At 35.6% G+C, this 15,843-nt stretch overlaps 1 protein-coding gene across 2 annotated transcripts in view; it reads left to right on the plus strand.

Moving 5' to 3' along the window:
- Positions 1-15,843, plus strand: part of EYS (eyes shut homolog) — a 771,550-nt gene that overhangs the window by 292,009 nt on the left and 463,698 nt on the right. The window contains exons 20-22 of one of the 2 annotated variants that reach the window (XM_015859149.2): positions 1,669-1,680; positions 10,738-10,935; positions 13,205-13,326. In XM_015859149.2, coding sequence (XP_015714635.2) covers positions 1,669-1,680; positions 10,738-10,935; positions 13,205-13,326 — 332 coding nt within the window. The remainder of the gene's footprint in view (positions 1-1,668; positions 1,681-10,737; positions 10,936-13,204; positions 13,327-15,843) is intronic. The other variant, XM_032443873.1, reaches the window with a different exon arrangement.

Raw genomic sequence — 15,843 nt, forward strand, 5'->3', positions numbered from 1 at the left:
CATTCACAGGCCAAATCTTAGTCTTTGCTGTGCCAAGACCCACACAAAAAGGCAGTTTTCCAAGACTTGTGGCTCCTGGTAGCATATATATGTATTAGACCACAGAAGAATATTCCCTGTTCAACATCAGTTGATATCTGTTTTAGCCACTTTCTTGATGCTGTGCAGCCAAATAAAATTTTATTTAGGGGCAAATTAAAACAGGTGCAGAGAGCTATGAAGGACACTTTGTGTCATGGAGGAGCTTTTTGTAGATAGAGAAGCAGTGTATCCATGCTTATGGTATTGCCCCTAAGCAATAAAAAAAAGGTTGGCTTGGAATAGCTGTTGGCTTCCACGTGAAATAATTGCGGAACTCCTTTGGAAATTTTTCTGTCATTTATATCAAGCTTGCTCTTCTCTTTAAAAATTGACATCTGGATGCCTAAATTCAGGTATTTCTATCGCAAAAACTAAGCAGTTCAGTGAGCAGACTTTTAACCTAGCCAACTGTAGTATCATTTAGACAGTCCCAAGATATGTTAGGCACCTACAAAGGACTGACGGATATGAGAAGACCTGTATGAGACCTATGACCTTCTGGTGCAGCACCAAGAACCTAAAATCATCACTAAAAACCCTAGATGATAAATCTGTCCATAAAAATTCAGTGAGGTATGTGCTGTAATTTCAGCTCCACTTTCAGTTTGCACCTTGGGACATACCTTGATCCACAAGAAATATTTTCTAAGCTTTTACAGCCATGAGTACTCTGGGAATACTGCCTCTCTAAATCCAGTCATCTACAGCAGATCAGGGGTTTGAATCTCATTAGTCATGCTGTGAGAATGTTGTATGAGTACCTCTGTGACAGGGAGGAGATTTATGTTATGTAGATGATACAAGGTATATTCATTGCATATGAAAATCTCTATGCACCTTTCCCTTACTTTCCAAAAAGTATGTTCAAATTACAGTTTTTCAAAGGTTTAAAATATGAATCACCTTTTCCCTGGCATTCCTATAAATAATGAGAGTATTTCTCTTTATCAGAAGAAGCTGATTACCAAATTTTGTGGGTTTTTTTGTTTTTTTGTGGTTTTTTTTTTTTTTTTGGTTGGTGAAATAAAACTGCAGCACTGTTTTTCTACATGGCAGATCTATTTGTGATGTAGGGATGTCTGCCAACATGCAAATCAGAGTAAGAAAACAATAATCCAGGTATATGTTGTAAATAATAACTGGCCAATCTGGTAAATTTTAAACAAATGAAAACAGGATCTTAAAACACAGAAGGGTCTAGCTGTTTGAACTAAAGGTGAGAATCAGAGCAGGCAGAAAGGATGTCCACAGGTCCAAGGCCATGAGGAAAAAATGAGTTTAATACCAGCTATCTGTACATTCTCCTCATATGTCAGTAATTTTAGTTGAACTCTGATATATTAAAGAAAGATAGAAGAAAACAGCAATGAAAGAGTTGAATATATTTTAATAGGACCTACTACTGCTGTTCTCCTTAGTAGCATTTTTCATTTCTTGAGAAAGAGTGAAGCATGATTTTTATAATGTAATCTGAATTGCACAAATATGCATATAGACTAATCTTCATTGTACAATAGTTATATATTTCAACATGAAAAAAATACACCTAAAAATGCATTCAACTTTTCTTTTTGTCTGGTTTTGCAGAAATTTATACAGGTAGGAACAGTAATATAAACATGTGATTTTCATTTTACGTTTGTGATGTGGGTCTATCCCTTTATTTGCTCCATCATTGTTGCATGGCCTGCAATATTATATAAAATTAAGAAAATATCTTTTATTTGAAAATGTCAAGTATTGCTTTCCAAACATTCTTTCTTTAAAAGATAATAATAGTGTTAATAACAAGTGTTGATTTTAAATTTGCATGGATTTCACTGAAAATGATTCTTCACATACACAGAATCACAAAGTTCTTTACATAAATTATAATTTAAATTCTGTGGAAAACAAGGAATTCCTGTAAATTTGAGCTGAAAGAAAAATCCTGTATTTTTAAAGTTTTAGAGTAATACTTGGCTTAGTTTTGAGTAAAATCAATACATGCATGCTTCTGCAGTTATTTTTTTCCTTCTTATCATATTCATTAGGTTTTGTTTATGTAAATATACTACATTGTTTTCTTATGCCACAAGGCAGATGAATCTAAGCAGCTGGTTGATAAAACAATTGCAGGCTTCTCAGAGATATCTGTACACTTTTCAAAGTTACAGAAAATGACAATTTTGAACATTTACAGAGATGGTTTAGTCTTTATCCTTGAAATATTTATTCTTTAGATTTTCCAAGACCTCAACATTTAAGCATTTAACTGATAGCTCATTAGAGTTCTTAGGTCTTCCATTGTACTAGGATGCGTTTCTGAAGGCCTCTTGTGATGGGGACTGTAGAAAGTTGATGAAATCACTAAGACAGATTTCTCTGGTGTTATCGAATTATTCTGTAGATTAAAAAAATGCTTTCAAAAGAACAATCTTGAGAGTACCATCAAGTTGCCTATGAATTTGGAATGGGGATTGCTGGTAGAACTGGGATATTGACACTTCATAGTTTCACAGTGCATCTATCTCCTCTGACCTTCATCTCATGCCCAAGGGTAGGTATTGCTACCTGACTAGTTCATCACCTCTTGTCCATGCCTCCACATGGACCACTTGGCAATGATGCCATTTCATCTCTCCTCAAAGCGTCCTATCTTCGTGAGTCCATATAGCATGGCAATACTAGATCACTTAATATTATTTAGGAAACTGGCTCTCAAGTGACACTCTTCTTGATCCGGAACTAGCCTCAGTTAGTTTATTTTCACCATATTCTCATAATCATGCCAGCAGTTTGCAATCAGATATATTTTGTCATTGATTCCTCTTCTACTTTCACTGCAAAATGCTGACTTTGAAAGCTGTTGTCAGATTTAATTCCTTAAAGTGTTTGTAGCAAATGGCTTTTTTATTAAATTATTTTCCCAAAAGAATAGTAGCACTGAAGAGATGCCATTTCTGATTAAAAGAGAAATCTGTAGTACACATCAAAACATCTTATGTACAAATTTATGCTGAGAAAATAATAATAAACAAACATCAATTGTTTTACATAAGAAAATGAAAACTTATGACAGGTCATTTATTTACTACATCATTTCTATAAATTTTTCTTTTGACTTATAATACTAGATTTAACAAATCAACGTATTATTCAGGAAGAAATTATCTATTTTCTGTTTTCATTTATGATATATAGTGTCTACTGTGAAAATATTACAAGCAAATGCCGTAGAAAAGAGAATTGATAAGAACTAGTAGAATTGCATTTCTGATCATGCAATATTCTTCTCATTATTAAACAAAATAAAAGTGCTTTCCAAATAAATTATTCATTATTTGTTACATATTATGTTCATAGAGTTATATTCATTTGATATATTGTGCCACTGAAAACAGAAATGTCCTTCAACTGTGTAAATTAATGGCTAGTCCATATTCTTTTTTTTACTGACGGAGAGGCTTTTAATTCTCTAGTAAAGAAAATCTTTGCTTGTAATGAATAAAATATGGCCAAGGCTTAAACCAGCAAAAATGTTAAACGTGACTATTTGAAATAAGCAAGGCTGAACTTATTAATTTATTAATTAACTTCTATGTTTGATTCTTTCCCATTTGATATGTTGAACATACTTACTTCCTCTTTTCCATCACCTAACTATGTTTAGTGAACATCACCTTTTTCATTCTGTGATGGCCAATTTAAAAATCCTGATATGTGAGTGGGAGAAGACAATTGTTTCCTAGTATATAGCATTCCTTTCTGTCAGAAATCCCAGACACAATCCCAAAATTCCATAAACTTACCAGACAAAAAAACCTTTCTAATATTTAGGTAAAAATAGATGTAATTAATCAGCTACACATTCGCAATTACGTATTTCCTCAAAAGTAGTTTAATGCGAGAGTATTTTCCATATTAATATTGATTTAAGAAGAAAAAAAGAATAAATAGAAAAGTAAGAGAAGAAAAGATATACAGAAATTGGAGAAAAGAGAGGGAAGAATATTGAATATGAAATAGGAAATATTCGAAGATGAGGATTAATGAATATTTGGAGATATAATAAAGAGAGAAGAGGAGAGAAGAAGTATATAGATATTTAGTATGAATAAGATAGAAAAAATTGTTATAAAGATAGAGGAAAGAAAGAAGGAGAAGAAAGAGATATAGAAAAGAAGAAGAAAGAAAGGATGGCCTTGTATGAGTGTATCTTCTCTAGTTGCTGATAGAATTCTCCTAGTGTAAACCAAGAATGTTGCATCCCTAGTTTGTCTGTTGCTTGTGATTTAACCAAGCTATCCTATATGTACATTTACTGTTTTGTACAAAATGCTGATTTGGCAGCTACAGCAGGAGGCCATTCATTTTACTAACATATAACCTCAACTGCCTGTTACCATCCTGTGAATATGTTCTTTTCCAAAACATCTACTTTAAATTAGCAAACATAATTTTCTTGTATCCTTGCTACTTGTATTGAGTAGTTATTTAACGATTAATGATTTCATGCTTGCGTTAAAAATAATATAAATGCTTGTGATCCTCTGAATTAGGAAAGTTTATTTTACATTATTGATTTTCAACACTTACAGTAATAAAATAAATAAATAAATAAATAAATAATTACTCAAGGAAAGGAACTGAGTAGGTAAGGTAAAGTCTTCTTTTATTTTATTTCCAGCCTTCTAGTTGGTATAGGAATAAAATCTCTTCCATTTCATTTGCAGGAAAGGTTTCTCAAGCTATGATATGCAGGAAAGCTATGTGGGAGAAAAAGAGGTTGCATTTCCACTTACAGTGAAGGTGAAGTAGCTTGAAAGAAAGCATCTGTGAAAAATATATATATGTTGAGAGATAGCTACCTACATGTTTTATATATTTGAGGGGTGCGGGAGCGCGGTGTGGTGGGCTTCATTTGGTAAATAGGAATATTACACCTTTAGATTCATTAACTTTATGATCTAGAGTGGGTTTGGGGGGGGGTTTTTGGTTAGGTATTTTAATTTTCAGTTCTTCATACTTGTAAGGACAACATAAATATTTTTGCTCTGTGTGGTTTAACTTCACTATTGCTAGAGCAAAGGCAGTAATTTACATTTCTCCTCATTTCGTATGGAGTGGGAAAAGGTCTGTTTTGTCAGGGAAGGATATATTTTGGTGTAATGTCAAATCGGTGCATACATCACTGAAATTCCTGCCCTTCTGGGAATTTACTAGGAACAAGAATCTAAAGAAGTATAAATGTGTGCTCCAGCTTGCAGAATAGCATGACTAGACTACGCTAAGACAGGTGTGGTGTTGAGTATGTGACACGATCAAAAGCAGCTTGGGAAATAGTAGCAGTGAGATGATGGAGTTTATAAACCTAAAAGAATTAAGAAATGCTCGTAGCAGATCCTTGATATCACTGAGCTGACTTTGGTCTGTTAAGGGATCTCTTTTGCAGCTCCCATTTGTTGTACTGCCATCACTGAAGGGTGAAGTTGTGCGTTGTTTTTGTGTTGTGTTGTTACAGATTTATCTCTATACCATTGATTTATCTTGAAGGATAAGACAAAATACAAAACTCTAATGTACAGGAAATCAAGCATACATGGAAGAAAAACTGACAAATTGGGAACAGAAAACCATGCTCAAAAAGGTAAATGCAATGGTGAGTTGCCTACCTAGAAGGCACCCAATCATATGGGGATGAAATTAGTACAGCTGTAGTGCAACTGAAGCTATAACTAGCAAGGCACATGAAGTACAATAACAGAGTTCCACTGTTTTACTATGAACAGGAGTCTGAAAAAAGTAAAGCACAGGAACTTACTGCACAGAGAAGCTGTGGTTTTGGCGCCCCCCCCGCTCCCCAAATCAATTTTTTTCTTTTTTTGGGGGGACGGCCAAAATGTTTTTTTTCCCCAAAAGGGGGGGCCCCTAAAAAGGGGGTCCAGTGGGGTCCGGGCAACTTTATTCCCTAGTCCTGATTTAGTAGTTGGCGCACCGCGCTGCCGCAGTAGGAGCGAGGAATGGCGTTGTGAACAAGATGCAATTGCTTACCAGTCCCTTCCAAGCCAAGCCATTCTGAGAGACTATGATTCTATGACTCTTATGATTTCATGATTGATTCAAGCTCCTTTTGTCCAAGTGAAGACATCTACCCAGGCTTTAATTTAAAAAAAAAGAAAAAGAAAAAGAAAAAGAAAAAGAAAAAGAAAAAGAAAAGAAAAAAAGAAAATAAGAGAAGAAAAAGAAAAAGAAAAAGAAAAAGAAAAAGAAAAAGAAAAAGAAAAAGAAAAAGAAAAAGAAAAAGAAAAAGAAAAAGAAAAAGAAAGAGAAAAAGAAAAAGAAAAAGAAAAAGAAAAAGAAAAAGAAAGAGAAAAAGAAAAAGAAAAAGAAAAAGTACAATAAAACCCTGTCATCAATTACTGGATTTACGAACATAAATATGCCAGTATGTGTTAAAACATTAAAGAATGAAAGTTTAGGTTACCTCAGTTCCTTATTTTCAGAGTCTGTTTACAGTGAACCTGTTACATTTCAAGTATTTCCAAAAACTGTTTCAGAAACTGAGATAGCATCTCACCTGAAGCTTAAAATAAATTATGAATTTCTGAATAAGAATCATTCCTTTATGTATATTTAATACATAATTCTTTGAAGATCACTATTTCTTAGAGCTGCTGAGACCAGCTAAAAGTTGTTCAGCTACTCTTTTGTTGTTCCGCTACAGGATACTGTTATAGTTCACATAAAGAGTAGAAACAGAATAAAAAGCTGGTACATTACTGAATCAGAAGAGAACAACATTTTAAATAAAGAGCATTTATAGAAGCCAGAGGTCTGCAAGTATACTGAGACTAAAAATAATTTTTAGGAAAGATAAAGAGTAATAATTTTATTAAATACACCGTTGACTCATGAAACTTGTGGCCACAGGATAATGAGATCAAAAACTTACAAATTCATTAGCATTCGTACAACAGAATCACAAAATTGCAGGAGATGGAAGGGATCTCAAGAGATCAGCGTGTCCAACACCCCTGCAAAAGCAAGTAGCCTACAATAGGTTGCACAGGTAGGTGTCCAAATGGATCTTGAATATCTCCATAGAAAAAAGACTCCACTACTTGGGCAACCTGTTCCAGTGGTCTGTCACCCTTACTGTAAATAAGTTCTTCTGAATGTTCATATGGAACATCCTGTGTTCAAGTTTTAAGCCATTACTCCTTGTCCTGCTGCCACGCAACACCAAGAGGAACCTGGCCTCATCCCCTATTTACCTTGAGATATTTATAAACATTAATCAAATCCTCCTTCAGTTTTCTTTTGCCCCAGCTGAACAGACCCAAGTTACTCAGCTTTTCCTCATAGAGGAAGTGTTCCAGGCCCCTTATCATCTTTGTGGCCCTCTCCTGGACTCCATCCAGGAGATTCTTGCTTCTTTTTGAACTGAGGAGCCCAGAATTGGACACAATTTTCTAAATGTGTCCCGACCAGGGCAGAGCAGAGGAGAAGGATCATGTCCCTCCACCTGCTAGCCACACTCTTTTTAATGTACCCCAGGATACCATTGACCTTCTTGACAACAAGGGCACACTGCTATTTCATGCCTAATCTGTTGTTCTCAGGAACACCCAAGTCCTCCTTCTGTGAGGCCCTCTCCAGCAAGTCATCTGTACACAAACTTATTTATACAGAACAAATATTTTTAAATAATGTAAACCTGTGTCCTTCAGGGCATACATCCTCACTGTTTCTTCACTGATTATTCATGGTTGTGTATCAAGACTCTCTTATGCTTTCATCTGAAAAGCAGTTAGTATCCAGCATTGCTGAAGGATACTATGGTAGGCAAAAACTGATGCACTGTGTCACGACAAAGCGCCTGCTGCCAAAAAACACTTGGCATGTAATAGGAAAGGCAAATCTTTTTTACCATCAACTGAGAGGAAAAACAAATTCTGCATTACGTGACCATCTGTCAGTTCCACTTGTGAACTATGTGTTTGGCTTATTTATGGGGTAAGCACTCCATTTTAGGAAACAGCAAGGTTGTCACTCACGTCAAGCTGTTGAAAACTTTTGGTCAAATCTCAGTGAGCCACATGGTAGCTTTTGTTATGCAATTTCAGGGAATTCCAAAGCTCTTATCATGGCCTGCAAGATCCCTGTACATCAGAGAGGCCACTGGTGTCAGGAAGATGGGGGACAACCTGTGCCATTTTTTTCTCCTCCATTAGCATCACTGCATTGGTCAGATAGCTGATTGTATTTTGTTATTATTTGTTAATTTTATTCCAATTCTATTCCTGCTTGTTTCTTTTGCTTTTGGAAGCTGCTGAGATAAATGCTGGCAGATATATCTGCTTTAAACCAGTTTTGGATCACTCAAAAAAGGTAAAGGTCACAGTCTAGTAATGAAGAAGGAATTGTTTATCCCTTTCTGAAGATCAGGGGTCACCAAGCACTACAAATATCCTTCTCTTTGCCACTGCCAGCCCTTAAATGAGGTCAGTGAAGGCTAGACCCTGGGTTCACCCTTCCAATCGCATCGGTGAACTCCTTCCATCTGTGCTCTCGGAGATGGCTATACCTCTTTGCCAGGTACTCAGTCACTGGTTCAGGCCATGACCTAACAGTTCCCATACAGAAGCCTTGAGAGTTCAGCCCTCAAATTACTCTGCTTTACAGCAAAGATCCAGCTCATGTAAAATCCTTGGGGTGTTTTGGAGAGCATGTGTTTCATTATTAAGAGTACCAGGTCATAGCCAGTGGGCTACTTTATAAGTAACAGTCCCCATAGAATGAAAGAAATGTGGAACAGACCAACAGTATTTTGCCTATTCTGGCAATACAAGCAAAGGAGAAAATACATAGGTTCGGTTGACTCTGATCTATACTAAGCACATCATGGAAGTGAGTCTGACCATCCTCTTTTATGGAAGAGCCCAAATCATTTTACCAATAACACAGTACATATAACTACATTTTTATGTTAAACATCAGTAATATTCAGTCTGATGGTCATCTTAATACTTAAGTTTTATGACTGTTTCATCCCTTCACTATATCCTCTATTTTTAAGGAATGTTAAGCTTTCAAACAAGCCACTGAAAGGCAGTGTCACTTGATCTCAATGACTATGTTGTAGATTTGTTCTTCTGAAACTATAACAAAATATTCAACTTGTTGCTCCAAAATAAGTTAACCACAACTGATTCCGTTTCCCCAAAATTACATACAATAATCTATATGAATGGTCAGTTCTGTTAGCAATCATATACAATATACAAAACTACTAAATATTCCGGGTGACTTTTAACACCAGTCAATTACTTCTCAAGAATTCTTGTCTGAAAAGAAATTGAAATTTCTACTTACTATTGTACATCTTATAAATAGGGCTTCTCTTGCCTGCTGTCTGCAGACACTCAGAGGCTGGCAGCAAGGCTGCAGGGCCTTCTGTGAGGTGAGGCCAGGCCTGCCGCAGGATACAGCTGGGTCCTGAATACAAAAATGCATCACAGCAGCTGTGTGAGAGGTGATCAAAAATAATGGGAGAAACAATCCAACATACATCAATGTTACTGAAGAAGGGGGGGGAGGAGGTGCTTCAGGAACGACTGTCTAGGCATCCAGAACTGGGGTGGGGGCCTAAGGGAACTGGGCAAAGGGCCTGGAGGACTGCAAACCCTGTGCATCACTTCTGGTAGGCACAGCACGGACACAACCCACAGAGCACTGTCAGAAAGGCAGGCAGGCTCCACAGTCCTCAGAAGGCTGATGTACAGCTGGTTGCAGCCCTGAAAGCCAGCAAAGTCTGCCTGAAACAGCCTGAAAGAACAGACTTGCCTTCAGCGATGGTGAGGGAAAGGAGAAAGAGCTTTACAATCCCATTTGATCTCTCTTGTGTCTGCCCTCAGTGTTTTGAGGTTTTGCTGCTGGAAAACATGAATCAGCTTTGTTTATGTGCTTACAAAGTAAGATTCACTTTAAAGGACCTTTAAATCTTTTAAAATCTATTACAAACCGAGGATTTAGATGAGGGCATCTGTGACCCAAGATCACAATTACACAATTCCCTGATTACCCCAGAGAAATGTACTTAATCTATTACATATTAGAGCATTAGAAAAAAACTGTGTGATTTTCTATTTTGTATTTTATGTACTGTGGAGGCAGCCACTCATCATTAAAATAAAAGCAACAACACATAATTTAATACAGATTTAATAATATATTTTATGATACAAGATTCCTTGCACTTCACTTATATTTGGGATTAGGAGTTAACCTATTAACAGATTGTATCATAGCTGTGGTAATATTAAAATTACCACAAATTACTACAAATTAAAATTCATTTTATTTAAGTTCAGTTTTTGAACTGTTTTAGTGGACAAGGCTAAATGGAAAAATACAAAAGGTATTCAAGTGCTATTTTGATTTTGAAATATGATGACATTATATAAACAAAACAGGAACAAACTGTCCTTTTCTGTTTGTAAAACAGCAAAGCAAATAAGTATTTCTGCATGGTACTGTACATATGCATATCTCTGAGAGCCTCCAACTTAATTTTAAGCAGGAGTCTAAAAAAAATACAACTCATAATAGGCAGCAGCTGCAGGGATATGTTCATTAGTTAAATTCTGACAGCTTTGCTACTTTTCTTTTCAGGTTCAAACTGTGAGTTTAGGCCTTGTGAGGCCAGTAATCCCTGTGAGAATGGAGCTGTGTGCACAGAAGAAATGAATTTGGATGCTTTTCCCCTTGGATTCCAGTGCCAGTGTGTGAAGGGTTTTGCAGGTCCACGCTGTGAGATCAATGTCAATGAGTGCAGTTCTAACCCTTGCCTCCACGGATACTGTTATGACAGTGAGTTCAGTCTGGTTACTTCCTTTAATGTAGAGTAGTCTTTCTGCTGAAGCATCTGTAGCTACTGAGCTACTCTGGGGAAAACAGTGGATAATTTACTGAAATTTAGCTTGTCTGGAGTTCCATAGCTAGTGCCTGGAGGATTATTTTTGCCAACTGCCTTGACTCTTAGTCCTGAGGTTTGTGTGTTTAAGGGCAGCTAATGAGAAATTTTAATGAGATTTGTGCTGTCTCCTTTGATACCTAAATTAGCCAAACATATCTTACATTGTACATCTGATGAGAGAATAGTCAGTTGCGGAAAAGGAGCTCGTAGAGCAATTAGGCTCTATATGTGATAATTCTAATGAGTCTAAAAACTGCATTAATGATAAAACATAGAGTGTCTATTTACTATAGTGTGCTCAGTATCATGCGACCGTGTAACTGACTCTTCCTGGTAGTTGTACTTGCATGCTTTAGAAGCAATCTGATGATGAATTATTCTAACATATTTTTTCTGGATCGGCAGGCTACACTGAATAGCAGCCAGTACTTAATGGAGTATTTTATGGAAAATGTTACGGGTTAAAACCTATCAGAACCCATTCTGTTCTTGGTAAACAAAAGGGAAAGTGGTAATTTTCATAAAGACTTACTAACTCTGGTTGAAAAGGGGAAGATATTTGGAGGTCACATATTTAAACCTCCTACTGGACTAACATTGTCTTTTTCTCACTGAGTTTTGAAAGCCCTTAAGGAAGGACAGAAATTCCAGAAATTCTGGAAGGCCTATTTCACTTCTGCACTACTCTCGTAGTGATTTCTATCCCCTCAATATCCCATTTGGATCTCCTAAGCTGTAATTGTCCATCAGCCCATTTCACTAGAAAAAGGAATTCAATTGTCATTTCTGTAATTGCTTTTAAAGATATTATTATCTAATTATGTAACTACTAACCTGTCCCTGAAGGTACTAATACAGAGTGTGCCAATCTGACTTCACCTTTCCCCATACTTGAAGCACTGAGCTAACCTGAGAATTTCCCTGAAATTCAGAATTCTTACACAAATGTACAGAAAATCTAATTGACTTGCTGTCCTAAAATTCTAACTCCAAATTGCTAAGTGTATAATTGCCTAATACTCTCCTAGTTAAATAAATAAATAATTATGAATAAGCTTTAAGAATTCCATGTTTTCATACATGTTTTCATACATACAAGGCTTTGTAATTTATCTAGTAAAGACTATTTCCTGAGAAGTTCACAGATATTTTCTATTTACTGTATATTCACTCAGAAACATTTTTGGACTGGAACTTAGTTGAGATGCAGTAAAGTTCTACACGACATATGTTTTTTTCTGGATGGTTTGGCTTTGTGTTACCTCTCAATCTGACTTGCACCATGTAGACTTGTCAGTTCCTCTGCACTGCACTGCACTTTTTTCACTGACTGTAGAAAGCTCAAATACTGAGGATGTTGTAAAGCTCTGAGCAGATAAAAAAGGCTGCTGCTCTGGAGGAGGAGGACTTAACATATTTGATGAATATAATAGCAGCTCTGTGTATAGACACAGTGACAGACTAGATTCCGTGGTAAATCTTAGAGATAATGAAGAACCTAGGGACCTCTTTGAGTTTATAGGAAATCCAGGCCTGCAAGATCTGCAATTATTGCTCTCACAAACTCCTTATACAGATGTAACACTCTAAAGATTCCTCTCCCTTTAGATTACTAATGATAAAAAACAGATATAATTCTTATTATTATCTTGCTAATATTGAAATGAAGCATAAAAATCCATTGTAGGTTGAGCTGCCAAATTCTAGGCAAGTTTTTCTTTAATGTATTGCTTTAATAGAAGATATTTCTTACAAAATAAAACAACCTCCTACCCATCACAAAATTAAAAAAGAAGTGAACAAAAAATTCACAACATTTAACCATCCCAATCTCAGGCACAATATCAAAGATTAAATCTTATATTCACAGTTTTGTATTTTTTTTATTAGCTCATGAGATGTCATTACTTTTTCAGAAGCTAGTAAATGAAAATTGATTTATAATTCCTATGTTAAAACATTTGATATATATATTTTTTAAATTAAATGCAGTGCTTAACATTAAAGAGATGTTTAAAAGTAATGCATTTGATTTATTTCCATTCTAACATATCTACACTTTTCATGTACACCATCATGATGAGTAGTCTTAACTAAAGCTTACTTAAGTTTGCAGCATTATTCTGAAGCAACCATAGTACTGAAATTCTTTCTCTGTTGCAGTTGTCAATGGCTTCTACTGCTTGTGCAACCCAGGATATGCAGGACTAACGTGTGAGCAAGACATTGATGACTGCATAAACAATGCTTGTGAGCACAATTCTACTTGTGTTGACCTGCATTTGGTTAGTACAAAATATTTTTTAATTAAGATGTTTGTTCAGTGCTGCCTGAAAGCTAGAGTTATGTGTTCCAGACTGTTCCAAGTCCAGAACATGCACTTAATCCTTACACCTGTAAAGAATTTTCTATTTTTATTTTTTAAATGTAGACTTCCCTGAAACTAATGCTTCCTATTTATTTGCATGGAAACTTCAACGGATATAAAGAGCACAATAATACCACTCAAAAGAGCAAACTATCAACTACGAACACTATTTTTCAACATAGTCACCACCATTGGCAATGCACTTCTACCCATGTTGAACAAGAGCCTTTGTGCAGTGCTCATAAAAATCTGCACCAGTGCAGGGTGACCGACTGTCACTGTCACCTCTTCTCAAACACATCACCAACCACCTGATTGCACTCACATACACTGTTTAGTCTCCATAAATGTTCAGCACGTGTTAATAGTTATCAGTGGGTACAATTTTTCATGCATGGAGAAATTCAGTTCCACACATTTGCTTCATATGCACTTCTCTGTCAGATGCTGTTTTGCCAGACTGCCCCTCTGCTGCCATCTGTTGCATGGTAGCATCTAATGGAATAATTGGCAGGACGTTCACTGCAATGCCACCAATATCCACCTCTGACTGTGTGAGCCAACATAATAAAGTAGGAGGCATTACTTTCAGAGCAGACCTAATAGAATTATTATTGTTTATTTATAATCATACAGGTAACAAATGTTTCTATCATGTAAAATTAGTTATTGATTTAATGTGGTTACTTAGAGAATTCAATGAGGAGAATATTTTCAACTATAAATTCTTTCTGTGTTTATGGCCTTATAAGTGACAGTAATACTCATTTACACCCATGACATTGCCCTCAAAGGGCTTAAAAAGTCTCTTACTGTGAAAAGTTGCTTTATTTTAAGTACTTCAGCAATTAATTTCAAAATTATTCTTCTATATTAGTTCCCAAAACTTGGGAAATGTTAAAGTTTCTTCTCAGAAATAAAAAATGATTTCTTCATGGAAGGAAAAGAGAGGAACGATTAACTTGGCATCAGGCCTGGCCCATGTTCTGTGTCACAGTCCTCAGGAATACTAAGTCAGGAATCAATTTGTTTTCAGTGTACTCAGTAGGGACACTAGGACTGCATAGTACAAATATTGTCCTTCAGGAACATTCAAACTTTCAAAGAACTCGGTTGTGGTAAGAAAAGGAAAAAAAAAGAAAGAAATTGAAGAAAGATTAGCTTTTTAGACTTCTAATTTCTCCCAGCATGTTTGTTAACAAATTTAAATTAACAAAATGTTAAAGAAAGGAATAGAATTCAGATAAAACGCTTGTACCTAAGTACATTACAGTGGTGTTATGTCTCCAATAACCTACACTCATTTCCAGAACTGTTTCTTATTTTTCATGGTTAGAGCACATAATGCTTTCTATGACTATACTCTGAGAACTAGTAAGCACCTTGGACAATATTCAGTGCTTGATATGGAGATTACAGAGCTTATATTGCTTTCATTCTTGTCTTTGGATGTTATTGGAAAGGCATATATTTTCGTTAGCACTAGAACTCAATATTTCTAGCTCTCATACTGGACACATCTTGCCATCTTAAAATCAGACATTTCAGAAATAAGTTTCATGCTAGTAAGAAATATTCTGTCCTTCTTTTATGAGACTGCATTGTGTATGTGGACATTCAATGTATTATCTATCTGCAGCTGATGCATTAGCTGAGACCTGAGATGGAATTAAAGTGGAAATATATACATGCAGAAGTTAAAACAAGACCCAAAAAAATCAGAAATGAACAAAATTACAGATACTTTAGATAATGAACATATAATTCCACCATGAGTGTTCACTAAGCTTAACTAAATGAGTTGTAATATGGATCCAGGGGGAGTTTTTAATTTAGGCAAATTGAAACCTGCCAAAGAATGGTAGCTCACTGCAATTTTTAATATAATTTTGATTTTTTTTTTCATCTTTGTTTTCTCAATTGGTTTGTGTTTATTTTTGTCCTACAGTATCAAATCATTTCTCATCTTTGTCACAGACAGATGCCATTTTGTTGTAAATGGACTGTGACATAGCAAATCAGTGAGATGCATGCAGACTTTCAGAGAAAGTCTGACATTGGAAAGAAAAAGTAAAAATTTATTCAGTGTGGATTCAATGACTGTTTGGAGGAAATAAATGGAAACTTAGGGTGTAGTTTTAGACCTTGAATTCGATATTTTTCAGATCTCAATGGCTATCTCAGCATAGTTCACCTCTGTTGTCAACATTACAGCAAACATCCAAAGTGAAATGCGCACTCTGATGTTACTTAATGGGTACATAAAAGAAATGCAGAATTTGTTCTGCATTATGAGACTACAATTTGTGATATTAATGTTAATTTATTCTCTTAAAAAAAGGAAAACAAATGAAGAACTGGCTCTGATTAGTTGGAAAAACTAGTATCAGCATGTAATTAGTAATACAAGAAATAGGGAATTACTAATAGTTTT

This window comes from Coturnix japonica, chromosome 3 (genome assembly GCF_001577835.2).
Source record: "Coturnix japonica isolate 7356 chromosome 3, Coturnix japonica 2.1, whole genome shotgun sequence".
In the NCBI taxonomy this organism is placed as follows: domain Eukaryota; kingdom Metazoa; phylum Chordata; class Aves; order Galliformes; family Phasianidae; genus Coturnix; species Coturnix japonica.